This window comes from Mobula hypostoma, chromosome 14, assembly GCF_963921235.1.
Source record: "Mobula hypostoma chromosome 14, sMobHyp1.1, whole genome shotgun sequence".
In the NCBI taxonomy this organism is placed as follows: Eukaryota; Metazoa; Chordata; class Chondrichthyes; order Myliobatiformes; family Myliobatidae; genus Mobula; species Mobula hypostoma.
In genome coordinates this window covers 14,889,056-14,903,865 of record NC_086110.1, presented here as the reverse complement: position 1 = coordinate 14,903,865, position 14,810 = coordinate 14,889,056, and the positions used below count along the sequence as shown (strand labels likewise).

Here is a 14,810-nt window from a genome sequence, read left to right as displayed (position 1 = left end):
TGACAGAGTTGTAGTCATCAAACAGTCAAAGTCAGAGTAATGGAGGCATAGAGTTGTCATGGAGTCACCAAGTCAGAGTTAAACCTCAGAATTATTGAGTTGTTGAGGAGTTGTACAGAATGAAAAATGATCATTCAACCCAACAAGTCTTTACCAACCGACAACTAACTATTAACACTAATTCTTCTCTAATCCCTTTTAATTCTCCATCAAGCTCCCCTGTTTCTCCTAGCCACCTATACATTCAGTACATTTACAATGTCCAATTAACCTGCCAGCCCTCACTCATGGGCCTCGCACAGATCTGCAAAAACTGCTTGCCATCCCAGTGTGATCTTCTCCCTGTCTTCTCCACCCTTAATGCAACACACATGAGAAGCTCATGGATTATTCATACTGCTATTGTCCACCTGCTGTTTCCCTCTGTGCACCCAAGACAAAACTTATCCAAGAAAGGATGTGCTGACATTGGAGAGGGTCTAGAGGTGTATACGAGGATTATCCTGGGAATAAAAGAGTTAATGCATGAGGAGCGTTTGATGGCTCTGGGCCTCTACTCGCTGGAGTTTAGAAGAATGAGGGTTGGGGGATCTCACTGAAACCTATCAAATATTGAAAGGCCTAGTTAGAGTGGACATGCCGAGGATGTTTCCTTTAGTGGGCGAGTCGAAGATCAGAGGGCATAGCATCCTTTAGAACAGAGATGAGGAGGAGTTCTTTCAGTCAGGGAGTGGTGAATTTGTGGAATTGATTGCCACAGACAGCTGTGGAGGTCAAGTCATCGGTTGATAGGTTCTTGATTAGTGAGGGTGTCAAAGGTTAAAGGGAAAAAGCAGGAGAATGGGATTGAGAGGAGTAATACATTAGCTATGATGGAATGGCAGAGCAGACTTGATGGGTCAAATGGCCTAATTCTGCTCCCATGTCCTGTGGTGTTATGATGTTCCTTCTAGCTCAGGTCAGAATCAACATCTTTCCTAAGTTCATTACGTATCTCACTCCAGGCTAACCAAAACCAACCAGAAATTGGACTGTACCTCCTCATTCCTGAACCCCATTTCTTGAGTTGGTAACCCCCTTCAGGTTATGTAGTTCTCCTTACCTTCTTCACTTCTCCCTTTTTTATACGGGTTGACGTCAGGTTCCAGTACCCTTCCTGTAACACACCTACAGGCCTTTGTATTCTTGGATGTGATATGAAATTGAGTTGTGGCCATCAATGTTCAGTTCAATACTGTAACCTACAGTGGCCAGTACAGCAGCTGACCACTGTGCGGTCACTATCGGGCCAAAACGCAAGCTGATACAGTGGTGCCAGAGTACGGCCAATACATGAGCTGATCACTATGTTTTCAATCCTGGAGGCAATCAAGATGTCACGCCAAGTGGCCAGTACAGGAACTAAAACAGTGCTCACTCAGTGTGGCCATTGGAGGGGATGAAAAAGAGGTCACAGTGTAAAGGCCAACTTACTGAACAATTAGTGGCTATTATATGGGGCCACTACAGTGGCCCTCTATAGCTAACACAATGGGTTCTGTGCCCAGTACAGGAGTGGAATATATTGGACACTCTTCAGTATGGCAGTAGATCACTGTATGTCCACTATGGATATCGTGATTGGTGACTATTAACTGACTGGTGCAGCATTACTAACTACCGAATGACTGCAGCAGTGTCGAACAAACATTAAGGGTGAAGAGGAAGAATTCTCTGAAACACAGCCAACCCCTCCCAAATCAGGAGTGTACAAACGTCTGGGAGAGGACTCTTACTTCTGCAGATTATCCGGTGTGATGGTGTCTTCATCATAGAGTCCTTCTGGGTCCATCAGTGTACCTGCCATACAAATGCATGTCAGCCCTTCAGGATAAACACAAACAACCTCTCTGAAATTCCCGACACAAGTGAGTGGAACAGAAGGATTTTCAAATATGGGGCAAAGCCACGTCCAGCTTTAATCCCACAGTGATGTTGGACAACACCTAGGTACACAGACACAGCCTCATCTTTAGCCTGATGGGCTCCGAATTCTTACCTACTTTTCCCCAATTACCTCGCCCTTCTTTATCCTTTTTATAACATGGAAGCCAAAGCTGTTGCATCATTTGTGGATTCCATACTTCGAAACCCCTCTTACTGCTCGTTTCCTGTGCTTCATGCACAGACTGACTGTGCCTGAGCTGAGGGAATCCGCTCAGGTTGGGATGGTCTTGAACAACCCACCCCAGTACACACTCGTCAGGGTCCGTGCTGATAGCAATCAACCAACTCAGAGTGTGTCCACATTTTTTGCTAAATGACCACAGTAACCTTGCCCACCCTACCCATCCTCTTGTCATCGTCTCCACTGTCACCAAACTCCATCCCCGGGTAAAACCGGGGGTGGGGGATGGGGGTGATGGGCCCTACTGCTGAGAATTGTCACCCGCACTCTCCCCACAGTCTCAATGTGCTCAGAACCTTGTTGTTTCACATCCCCACTGTAAGAATGGTGCCCTTCTCTCCAGCCCCACTGACAAAGGAGCAGAATTAGGCCATGCAGCCCATCGAGTCCACTCTGCCATTTCACCCTGGCTGATCCTGGATCTCATTCAACCCCATACACCTGGCCTCTCACCAAATTCCTTGATGCCCCGACCAATCAGGAATCTATCAACATCCGCTTTGTATATACCACGGACTTGGCATCCACTGCATTCTGTGGCAGAGCATTCCACAGGTTCATCACTCTTTGGCAAAAAAAAATTCCTGCTTACTTTTGTTCTGAAAGGTCGCCTCTCAATTTTGAGGCTGTGCCCTCATGTTCCTCTCACCCTGCCCCACAGCCCATGACGAGCTGCATGGGCAGCTCTCGTCCCTTCTTTCCCGCCCCCCCCCCGCACCCCGAGTTGTTTGCACCTCACCCCTGCACTACAGGGAGCAGTAACCATAGTTAGGCCAGTGGGGGATGGACTCACCAATCGCCCAAGGCTGTTCCTCTCCAGGGCTCAGGCGGCAGGGATCCTTGTACTGGGTGAAGAGAGAATGCTGCTGTTCCAACTTGTCCTCTGCAAAGTGAAACAAATCAGGTCAGTGCTATATAACCATATCACAATTACAGCACGGAAACAGGCCATCTCAGCCCTTCTAGTCCATGCCAAAGGGGATGCCTTCTCGTTGAATAAGCGTTTGTAGAAAATCCCATGTTCACCACACTTTGCTCTCATGTCAAGATCAACACCAGATACAGCCAGTGACTGACAGGTTACAGCTCCGTATTAGTTATAAAACCACGTGTATTATAAAACCATATTCTACCCACCCTGAGACTTGCAGGCATTCACAGGAGAACAGAATACAACAGAAACAGTGAACTACTACACACAAAGACTGACAAACAACCATTGCAAAAGACAAACTGCAAATTTAAAAAAAAAAATGTGAATAAATAATACTGAGAACATGAGTTATAGAGTCCTCGAAAGTGAGTCTGTAGGTTGTGGGACCAGTTCAGTGTTGAGACGAGTGAAGTTATCCACACTGGTTTAGGAGCCTGATGGTAAAGGGTAATTCCATTGACCACTAATTAGGGAAAAGGGTGACCAGGAAAGCCAGGAACTAATTACCTGCAAGCACAATTGTATTCTAGGACTGGAAACAGCCGGGGGGTGGGGGGTGGGGGGTGGATGGGGGTTGCGGTTAGAGCAACAGCACGACAGGAACCTGGAGACTGAGATTCAACTGGAAACTCTGGACTTGGACAACAGATGGTGAATGGAAAGAGCACATCAGACGCTGAACAGTACAGTACAGGAATAGGCCATTCAGCCCACAGTGTTGTGCCGAACCAGCAAACAGGGAAATCAAAAACGCCCAACACTAATCCCTCCTACCTACACCATGTCCAAACTCTCCATCTTCCTTATGTCCATGTGCCTATCCAAATGTCTCTTAAAAGCCTCCAGTGTATTTGCCTCTACCACCGTACCAGGCAGCGCATTCCAGACATCCACAACACTCTGAGTAAAAAAAAAAAAAATTACCCCTCACGTCCCTCCTTGAAGCTACCCCTCTCACCTGCCCTTGGGTATTAAACATTTCAACCCTGGGAAACAGATGCTCTCTGTCTACTCTGTCTATGCCTCATAATCTTGTAAACCTCTGTCAGATCTCCCCTCAGCCTCTGGCACTCCTGAAAAACAACCCAAGTTAATCCAGACCCTCGTAATAGCACATGCCCTCTAAACCAGGCAGCATCCTGGTGAACCTCTTCTGCACCCTCTCCAAATCCTCAACATCCTTCCTGTAGTGGGGTGACCAGACCTGTACACAATACTCCAGATGTGGTCTAACTAGAGTTATATAACATTGCAACATAACCTCTTGACTTTTGAACTCAATGCCTTGACTGATAACAGCAAACATTCCCTAAGCCTTCTTAACCACCTTACTGACCTTTGTACCCACTTTCAAGGAGCTATGAACATAGATCCCAAGATCTCTCTGCCCAGCAACACTGTTATGGATCTTGCCCTTAACAGTGTGCTGTCTCCTTTCATTTGCCCTATCGAGGTGCAACACCTCACATTTATCTGGGTTAAACTCCAACTCCCACTTCCCAGCAAATCTCTTCAGCTGATCTATATCATGCTGCATTCTTTGCCAGTCTTCTACACTATCCACAACTCCACCAATCTCGGTATCATCTGTAAATTTACTAACTCACTCATCGGCATTTTCAATTAGCTCATTTATATACAGTACATCAGAAACAGCAGAGGTCCCAGCACAGATCCCTGTGGAACTCCACTAATTACAGACCTCCAGCTCGAATAAGTCCCTTCAACCACTACCCTCTGTCTTTTATGAGCAAACCAGTTCTGAATCCAGACGGCTAGTTCACCATACACCCCATGAGGAACTTTGTCAAACAATGTACTAAAATCCATGTAGACAACATCCATTGCCTGGCCCTCATCAATCTTTCTCGTCACCTTGTCAAAAAATTCAATCATGTTGGTAAGGCATGACCTGCCGTACACAAAGCCATGCTGGCTCTTCCTAATTTGGCCATGGATTTCTAAATGCTTATATATCCTACCCCTAAGATTTTTGCCAGTAATTTCTCTACAACTGATGCAAGACTTGCTGGTCTATAGTTCCCAGGATTTTCCCTTGTTCCCTTCTTAAATAGAGGTACAACATGCGCCACTTGCCAGTCCTCCGGGACATTGCCTGTGGCTAGAAGGGACACGAAGATACTGGTCAAGGGCCCAGCAATCTCATCTCTTGCCTCCTTCAATGACCTGGGGTAAATCCCATCAGGCCCTGGGGACTAATCCACCTGAATACTCATTAGGAGCCCAACACTTCCTCCTCCTTGACCTCTAAATGCCCTAACATATTTATACACTCAGCACTGATCTGGTCCTTCATATCCTTTTCCTTAGTAAATACTGAAGCAAAGTACTCATTAAGTACCTCACTCACATTCTCCACATCCAAACAAATCTTCCCTCCTTTATCCTTGAGTGGTCCTACCCTCTCCCTGGTCATCCTCTTGCTCTTGATGTATGTATAGAATGCCTTGGGATTCACCCTAATCCAACTAGCCAGGGACCTTTTATGTCCCCTCCTGGCTTTCCTAATTACCTCTTGAGTTCTTTTCTGGCTTCTTTATACTCATGTATGTCATTTGATTCTAACTTCTGAAACTTTACATACTTTTCCCTTTTCTTCTTGATGAAATTCATCACTTCTCTGGACATTCAATGTTCTCTTATCTCTCCATCCCCATCCTTCCTTTCAACGGGAATATACATTTCCCACACTCTGTGCAATTTATATTTAATTACACTCCACATGTCTGATGTGGACTTGCCAGAAAACATGTTCCCAATTAACTCTCCGTAGTTCCTACCTAATACCCTCGTAATTTGCTTTACTCCAATTTAAAACTCTCCCACAAAGACCATGCCCGTCCTTATCTACAGCTATCCTAAAAGTTAAGGGGTTGTCACTGTTCCCCCACTGAAAGGTCAGTCACCTGGCCAGGCTGATTACCCAACACCAGGTCCAGTACAGCCCCTCCTCTTGTTGGAGCATCCAGATATTGTCATAGTCCAGTCCGTGAAGTCCATATTCCGGTTCACGGTCCGGTCCATCGACCCTTGCTCCAGTTTTTCCTATCTACCCTGTTTCTGTCTTGTTGAGCTAATTGAGTCAGCTGATGCTGGTTGGGGCTGGCTGCATAAATACCTTCAGAGACCAGGGTGTGGCCGCTGGATTGTTCTTGTCCTTACTCCTTGTATCCCTTCCCCTGCCCTCTGTTTCCTCGCCTGAAGCCCTGCCTTGTCTTGCTGGTAACTCTCGCCTCACCTGAAGTTCTCGTCTCGCCTTGCTTTGCCAGTAGCCTTGCCTTGTCTTGCTGTCTGGTCCTGGAGCCACACTATACCTAGCTCCTTTCCTGTCCCTTGCCTCCGCCCAGGTAAGCCAGGCCGTCTTGCCGTTACCTGGGGTTGGTTCTGTCCCTTCCTGTCCCTTGCCTCTGTTGGGTGGTGCTCCACGCCCTGCCCAGGAGGAGCCCAGCCTCGCCTCGCCTCAAGTCTCCAGCCTCCAGCCTCACCTCGCCTCAAGTCTCCAGCCTCGCCTCAAGTCTCCATCCTCACCTAAGTCTCCAGCCTCGCCTCGCCTCAAATCTCCAGCCTCCAGCCTCACCTCGCCAAGCCAAGTCTCTAGCCTCTAGCCTCTCGCCAAGCCAAGTCTCTAGCCTCTAGCTTCTAGCCTGAAGACTCCAGCCTTGTCTGTCCTGCCTACCTGCCTGCCAGCCAAGCCTCGTCCTTGCCTAGTTCTGGGGTCCGAGCTAGAGGCAAGACCCAGGTGCTGGGTCCTTGTCCAGTCTCTGGCTTGGAGTCCAAGCCCGAGCTCCCAGCTCTCTTGTTCAGTCCTGTTCCAGGTTCCTGGTTTTCCTGTCCATGTCCTTGCCATCACCCTGTATCCTAGTCCTGTCCCTAGTACTTCAATGTCTGTGTCTTGCACTTGGGTCCGTTCCCAGCCACCGCCCTTATGACAGATATTGTTTTAAGAAACCTTCCTGGATACATTTAACAAATTCTGCCCCACCTAAACCCCTTTGCACTAAGAAGGTCCCAGTTTATAAGAGGGAAGTTGAATTTCCTCATGACAACAACCTTATTATTTTTACACATTTCTTGAATCTGATTAATATCATGTTATCCAGTAACTGAGTGATCACCATGACCTACACAGGCACCACAGGGTGGCTCAGGTGCGCAGGCAATGGAGTTGCTGCCTGTCAGCTCCAGAGCTCTGGATTCAAACCATCACTGGTTCATGAAAAAGGATCTAGTGATTCCCAATGTATTTAATGAATAAACTCTTCTCGGGCTTCTAGCCGGGTACAGGTATCAATTATAGCCAATGGTTCAATGACAAACTCTGCTATCTTCAGAGATTATGCCTAGGCGTGTCTAGTCCAGTGGTATTTACAACCCCGTAGTCTGTCCCTCCTGATTGGTTAGTTCTCATCCAATCAACTTTCTGCTCTCCCACCTTGTTTACAATCGAATTCTGGTTCTTACTTAGAGCGAGACATTCATCTTTGTTAAAATTATTTTCCTCTAGTATTAATGGCTTCCTTTACCAGGTGGTCCTAAAAGCCATCGGCATGGCACAGTTGGTTTGTATCGTCAAAATCAATCCTATGGCCATTGTGAATGCAATGTTCTGTGACCGCCAATTTCTCCAGGTAACCCAAACAGATGTACCTCCTGTTCTCCATGATGTGGGATTCCACCGTGTGTCCCGTCTGGCCGATCAATGTACGCAGCTCTGTATTCACAGGAAATCCTGTAAACACCAGCCGTCCTGAGTCCCAGGTCATCTTTGACCAGCACAGGCTATGATTTGAGCTTCCTTACGGGTTTGTGGATGGTATTATTCCGATATTTCTTCAGGATCCTGGCAATCCTCCAGGAAACTGTGGAAATATAGGGAAGACAGGCCGTAGCGACAGGTTCCTCCTTGTTGTTAGATTGTCTGGTTTTTCGGTCAGCCCTTTCAAGGGCTCAATTCATTTTGTTCACCTTGTAGCCATTCTGTAGGAATGGGGTCAGTCCATCACAGGGAAAGCCCTTGCCCTCCAACTTACTATATGTTCTCAGAATTACTTATTACTTTTTTGCATGACTCGTCTTTTGCACACTGGTTGTCAGTCTTTTTATTTATAGTTTTTCATAAATTCATTATTTTCCTCCAAATGACTGCAAACAAATGAGTATCAGGGTAGCATGGGGTATGTGCTTTGATAATACATTTACTTTGGCTTGACCTCTCGTGCCATCTATTTGAAATCTGCACATTCTCCATGTGACTTCATGGATTTCCTCCCACATCCCAATGATGTGCGGGCACAGTGGGAAAATTTGGAGGGAGGAGAGCTGATGGGAAGGTGGGGAAAATAAAAATGCAGGATCACTGTTGGGTAGGATGGTGCGAGTTGGAGTTGCTGAGGGGCTCCTCTGGAGGGCAGCAAAGAGCCACCCAGCGTATCAGGCAGTTCAGCTGCTGCCAGTAAACAGTATTTAACCAGCAGCATTTAACCTGACCCAGCTGCCACGCCAGGATCCCCAGATGCCCCAGCACACCACCACTGCTGTGCCCACCTGAGGTGGGAGTACGGTCTGTAGCAGGCACGGGGAGAACAGTGCAGGTTGGGAAGATGTGCCCTCTAGAATTGGATGCCTCATTCTCCTGCACTCTGAGGAATAAGATTCAGCATGGCTAACTTCTGCCTTTACTTATAACTCAGGCCCTCCTGCCCAGGCAGTATCCTCATACATCTCTCCTCTCGACAGTGCTTTCCTTATAACAGAGAAGAAGACCGTACTCAATACTCCAGTTGTGTCCTTACCAATGCTGTGTTCAGTATAACTGCAACATAATGGACCTATTCCTAAACTTGATGCTCTGACTGATGAAGGCCAGCATGTCAAACACCACCTTCACCACTGTGTCTAATTGCACAGCCTTCAACAAGTTGTACACTTGTATTCCCAGGTCCCTCTTTTCCACAATGCTTGTCAGTGCCCTGCCATTCACTGTACAGGTCCCACCCTGTTTGACGGTCCAAAATACATTACCTCACACTTATCGAAGTTGAAATCCATTTGCTATTCCTCAACTCATCTCCCTTCAATAGCTTGGTAATTCATTGTAACTTGTTTCAATCAACGAGACCCCTAATTTCATATCATTAGCAAACTTGCTAATTACACCATGTACATTCACATCCCGATTATTTACATAAATAGTGAATAGCAGAGATCCCAAACAGACACCTCCAGTCAGAGGATCAACCATCAACCATCCCCATTGACTCCGTTCATTCAGCCAGTTCTGAGTCCACCTCACTGGTCCCCACCAGAATCCCGTGGGACCTAACCTTAGATCGGCCTGCCATGCAGCACCATGGCAAAGGCCTTGCTAAAGTCCATGTACTGTGTACAACATCCACTGTTTACCTTCATCTATCACCTTACCTCTTTGAAAGGCTTTAAAAGATTTGTCAGTTACAAGTTACAATACACAAAACCGCACTGGCTATTCCTAATCAGACCTTGACTATCCACATGATGCTCAATCTTGTCCTCAGAATTCCCTCCAGTAACTTGTCTCAGTCCCCTCATCTGTCCTTGTTAACCTCCTCGAAGAATAAAGCTACATGAGCTGCATTTCAGTCATGTGGTACTTTGCCAGGGCTAACAACAAAGCAAAAATCTTCAAGGCTGTAAATGCCTTCTTCCTTGTAATATACGTGTGATCCAAGACCTTACCACATATTACCCTCATTCCTTTGGAAAACATGATATTCCCCTTAGCAAACACTGAGGAGAACTAGACATTAAGTTCTCACCCATCTCCTGGGGCTTCACACTTAGGTGGCCTGATTGTTTTTAAGAGGACCTCGTCATCCTTTCAGTTAACATAACAAAGAGTCTCTTGGGATTATCTTGAACCTTGCCTGCCAAATCCACCTCAACCCCTCTTTGCCCTCTTACGCCTTGCGTTAACCTTTTTATAATCATCAATGGCTTCATTCATACCCAGCTGCCTAAGCACAAAGTACACTTCCTTTATTCTCCTTACCAGAGCCTCAATATCTCTCATCAGCCAGAGTTCCCTGAACTCGGTATGCCCACCTTTCACCCCAACAGGAAAATGCTATCCCTGGGCTCTTGCTATAAGCTTCTCACTTGCCAATTGTTCCTTTGGGTTTAAGTGGAGCCACCAGTTAACCGAGGCAAGATCCTGCCTAATGCCCTCAAACTTGGTCCAGCTCCAGTTCAGGACTTCAACATGTGGACTTATTATATTTTTTTTTCCACAACTATTTTAAAACTAATAGAACTGTGGTCACTGGACCCAAAGTGCTCTCAAACTGCCACTTCAGTTCCAAACTGCCTCATTCCATAAGAGGACTTTCCTTCCTGAGTAGTTTATTCGATGTATTGTCCAACGAGATGCACACATCTCATCCAGGTCCTTTACACTCTAGGTGGGTCAGTCAATACCAGGAATATTGAAATCTCCCACTGGCTCTACCCTACTATTCTCACAACTACACGCAATTTCTCAAACCATCTTCTCCTCAAGCTCCAGCTGATAATTGGGTGTCTATAATATACCCTACCAAGTGACCAACCTCTTGCACCTTATTTCTAAGTGCTACCTAAATGTTAGATGATCCCCTGAGGATATCCTCTGCTGTTACGCTCTTCCTTATCAAAAGGGCAGCACCTCTCCACCATTACCTGTTCCTCTGATCGGTACTCTGGGACATTGCACATCAAGTCCTACCTCCTCTCAGCCACACTTCTGGTATGGCCACAATATCCCAGTCCCTAGAGACAAACCACACCATCAGGTCACCACCTTGCCTTTTAAGCTACATGTATTGAAACAGGTGCAATTGAAAGCAGTGGTCTATCTGCCCTTCTACTGTATACATGGCTATCCTGATTGCAAGGCTTACACACTTTGGTCTGCTGCCTGCATCCCAGTCTTCTCACTGATTTAGCTCTTTAGAGTTCTCCCCTCCTGCCCCCACCGGCTAATGTAGTTTAAACCCACCCAGGTGGAAAAAGCAAATCATCCCAGTAGGTTATTGGTCCCCTTCTGGTTTAAGTGCAACCTGACCCTGTTGTACAGGTCACCTCTACCCCAGAAGAGATCCTCCGGATCCAGGAACCTGAATCCCTGCCCACGGACCAGTTCTTTAGCCAGACATTCATCTGGCCTACCTTTCTATTCTTGGACTCTTTAGCACGTGGCACCAGAAGTAATCCAGAGATCACTACCCTTGAGGTCCTGCATTTAAATTTCTTTCCTAACTCCCTATAGTCATCCTGCAGGACTTCTTCCTTGTTCTACCCCTGTCGTTTGTACCAACATGACCAATGACCTCTGACTGTTCGTCCTCGCCCCAGAGAATTTTCTGCAGCTACCCAGAGACATCCTTGACCCTGGCACCTAGCAGATTAACACACCATCCTGGTGTTTCTTGCGGTCACAGGATCTCCTGTCTGTCCCCCACACCATAGATTTCCCCTATCACTATCGCCCTGTCTGACTGCATCCTTCCCTTCTCAGTGCCAGAGGATGAAAGAACATGCCCCTCAACAGTATCAAGAGGGGTACAAACCTGTTGTGAGGGAAATGGCCGCAGGAGAATCCTGCACTGATTACTCACTCCCCTTATTTCTCCTGGTGTTCACCAACCTATTGGATGTGACCACCTCAGTAAAACGCTCATCTGTGAAACCCTTAATGCCCAGATGGTCCTTAGTACCTCAACATCCAGCTCCAGTTTCTTGATCTAACCTGCCAGGAGGTGCAGCTGGCTGCAATTCCCACAGATGTGGTCATCCGCGAGATCATGAGGTTCCCTCACTTATCACATCTTGCAGGAGCAATACTCCACTGTCCTACCTTTGCCAATTCAAGGACTCAGGATGAACAATAAAATAAAACCTTACCTGTGCCTTCTCAGTGAAGCCTTTTTTAAAGAGTCACTCTCACTCCCCGTAGCTGGGTCGCTTACTCCTCTTCCCACCAAAGCCTCAGGCACCCACTCTGCTTGAACCTAACTTATTCAACTACTTACTAACAATTTGCAAATGTTCCTCGTTTAGAGTCCTGTAAGTGAGACTCACCAGCAAGTCCCGAGACCCACCTGTTTTAAATTATGTAACCAACTATGTGGTCATTGGTTAGTGTTTCATTGGTGGGATCTCTAGTCAGCGATGTGTGAATTGTGGGGGTGGTGTTACTGGACAGTGAATGCAGAGGTCCAGATGACTAAAGCTGTTTCCGTACACAGCTGTAAAGTGAGACTGCTCATAGCACAGGATTAATTGGTCACCTCACATCAACGTCAATGGCACTTTGAGAAGTACATCACTGTCCATGAAGAGTGAATCATCTGAACTCTCACTGCTTGCTTCTAAAGTGTCCAGTAAATAAACATGGGCTCTTGGAGAACGAACTAGATAGACAGAGAGATAGAGATAGAGATGGCGATAGAGAGAGAGAGAGAGAGAGAGAGAGAGAAGAAAAAAAAGACTAAATGCCATCAGATATGAAATTACAGACTGAACTGCTGTCCTCCCGATTCTGGATAAATAATCAGATACATGCTATAGCAATCCTTCACTTCAACATAAAGTCATAGCACATAGAAACGGGTCCTTTGGCCCATCGAATCCATGCCATCATTAACCACCCATTTTACACCAATCCTACCTAAATCTTATTTTTTATTCTCCCCACTCTCTTCAAGCCCCCCAGATTCTGCGAGTCATGTCCATGGATAAATTACAGTGGCCAGGTAACCCACCAACCTGCACATCATTGGCAGAAGAGATTCTGCAGATGCTGGAAATCTTGAACAACAGACACGAAATGCTAAGGAAACTCAGTAAGTCTGAAACAATTGACTGTCTTATTTCCTTCTATAGATGCTGCCTGACTTGCCGAGTTCCTCCAGCATTGTGTCTTTGTTGCTGCACAGTTTTTGGATAGAAATCAGGAGCACCTTGGGCAAACCCCTGGGTTCACAGGGAGGACGTGTAAAGTTCACGTAGACAGCACCTGAGGTCAGCATTCAATCTGTGTCTCGAACACTATGAGACAGCTCTATCAGCTGCACCACACTTGCTTGCTACCACAGACTTGGATTTAAATCCACTGCAGTTTTAAACCTGCCTTGATTATGTCAGAGGCAGGAGTGAAACACTCAGCTGTCCACCCAGTCTGGGGAACCAGGAGCCTCAGCTGGAACTCTGTGTGAGTAATCCTGTCTCGGTCTCAGTGGGCCGCAGGTTCAACCTCAAATTTATTATCAAAGTGTCACCATAGGAGATTCATTTTCTTGCAGGCATTTACAAGAAAGTAAAGAAGTGCAATAGAATCGATAAAAAAACTATACACAAAGACTGATAAATAACCAATGTGCAAAAGATCAACTGTGCAAAATAAAGAAATAAATAATACTGAGAAAAGAGTTTTTGAGTCCTCGAAAGTAAATCTGTAGGTTGTGGAATAAATTCAGCGTTGAGGTGAGTGAAGTTATCCACACTGTTCAGGGACCCGATGGTTGTAGGGAAATAACTGTTCCTGAACCTTGTGGTGTGGGACTGAAGGCTCCTACATCCTTTGAGAAGAGAGCACAGTGTGGATGGCGGGGGTCCTTGATAATGGATGCTGCTTTCTTGTCGCAGCGCTCCTGGCAGATGTGCTCACTGGTGGGGAGGGACTGGGCTGTATCAGCCATTTTCTGTGGACTTTCAATTCCTGGGCATTGGTGTTTCTATACTCTGCTGTGATGCAATCAGTTAGAATACTTTCCACTGTGCAGCTATAGAAGTTTGTCAACGTTTTTGATGACATGCTGAATCTATGCAAACTTCTAAGAAAGTACAGGCAGCGTCACCTTCTTTGTGATTCCATTTATTTGCTGAGCTCAGGCCTGAACCTCTGATATAACGCCAACAGATTTATAAGTTACTGACCCTCTCCACCTATGATCCCCTCGTGCAGACTGGCCTATGGACCTCTGATTTCTTCCTCCTGTAGTCAATAATCAGCTCTCTGGTTCTGCTGACATTGAGTGAGGAATCGTTGCTGTGGCACCATTCAACCAGATTTTAAATCTCCTTCCAACATACCAATTCATCACCACCTTTGATTTGGCTAGTTGTCAGCAAACTTCAAACTTTGGTTGGATTCATCCCCAGCTCCAGCACTCTGTTACCCAGGAAAGTGGCCATCTCTCAGGTGAGTCGATAACTTTGGATCCCTCTATGGTCTCAGTGCAAGCAGACCCTTGTTTATTGGCATAACAGGTACATTCACCAATATTTATTTCTCACATAACACTAAAACAGATGATATATTTCACTGCTCTTTGTGGGTTCTGCCTGTGAACAAGGTGGCACTCACTCACAAAAAGACCATTTAATTTGCTGGAAAATGCTGCCTACACATCCCGAGACTGTGAAAAGCACTGTGCAAATCAAGAGAAACAATCAAGGTTCTGGTCTGCGACCTTTTGTTAGATTTCTTTGGACAGGACAGTGGTCGCCAGCCCAAATTGTGGACCTGTTCTTCCATCTCCAGAATTTCCAATCCTCTCAGACTTCTCCCTCCGGCCTCCTACCTTCTGTATCTGATGAAGCGTTATAGACAATAGACAATAGGTGCAGGAGTAGGCCATTCATTCCTTCGAGCCAGCACCGCCATTCACTGTG

At 46.3% G+C, this 14,810-nt stretch overlaps 1 protein-coding gene across 2 annotated transcripts in view; it reads right to left on the bottom strand.

The window, feature by feature from the left end:
- The window catches only part of smpd3 (sphingomyelin phosphodiesterase 3), a 236,589-nt gene that overhangs the window by 17,080 nt on the left and 204,699 nt on the right, over window positions 1-14,810 (bottom strand). For both annotated transcript variants that reach the window (XM_063066704.1, XM_063066703.1), the window contains exons 5-6: window positions 2,961-3,050; window positions 1,776-1,839 (exon numbers count right to left, since the gene is read on the bottom strand). In XM_063066704.1, the coding sequence (XP_062922774.1) occupies window positions 1,776-1,839; window positions 2,961-3,050 (154 nt within the window). The remainder of the gene's footprint in view (window positions 1-1,775; window positions 1,840-2,960; window positions 3,051-14,810) is intronic.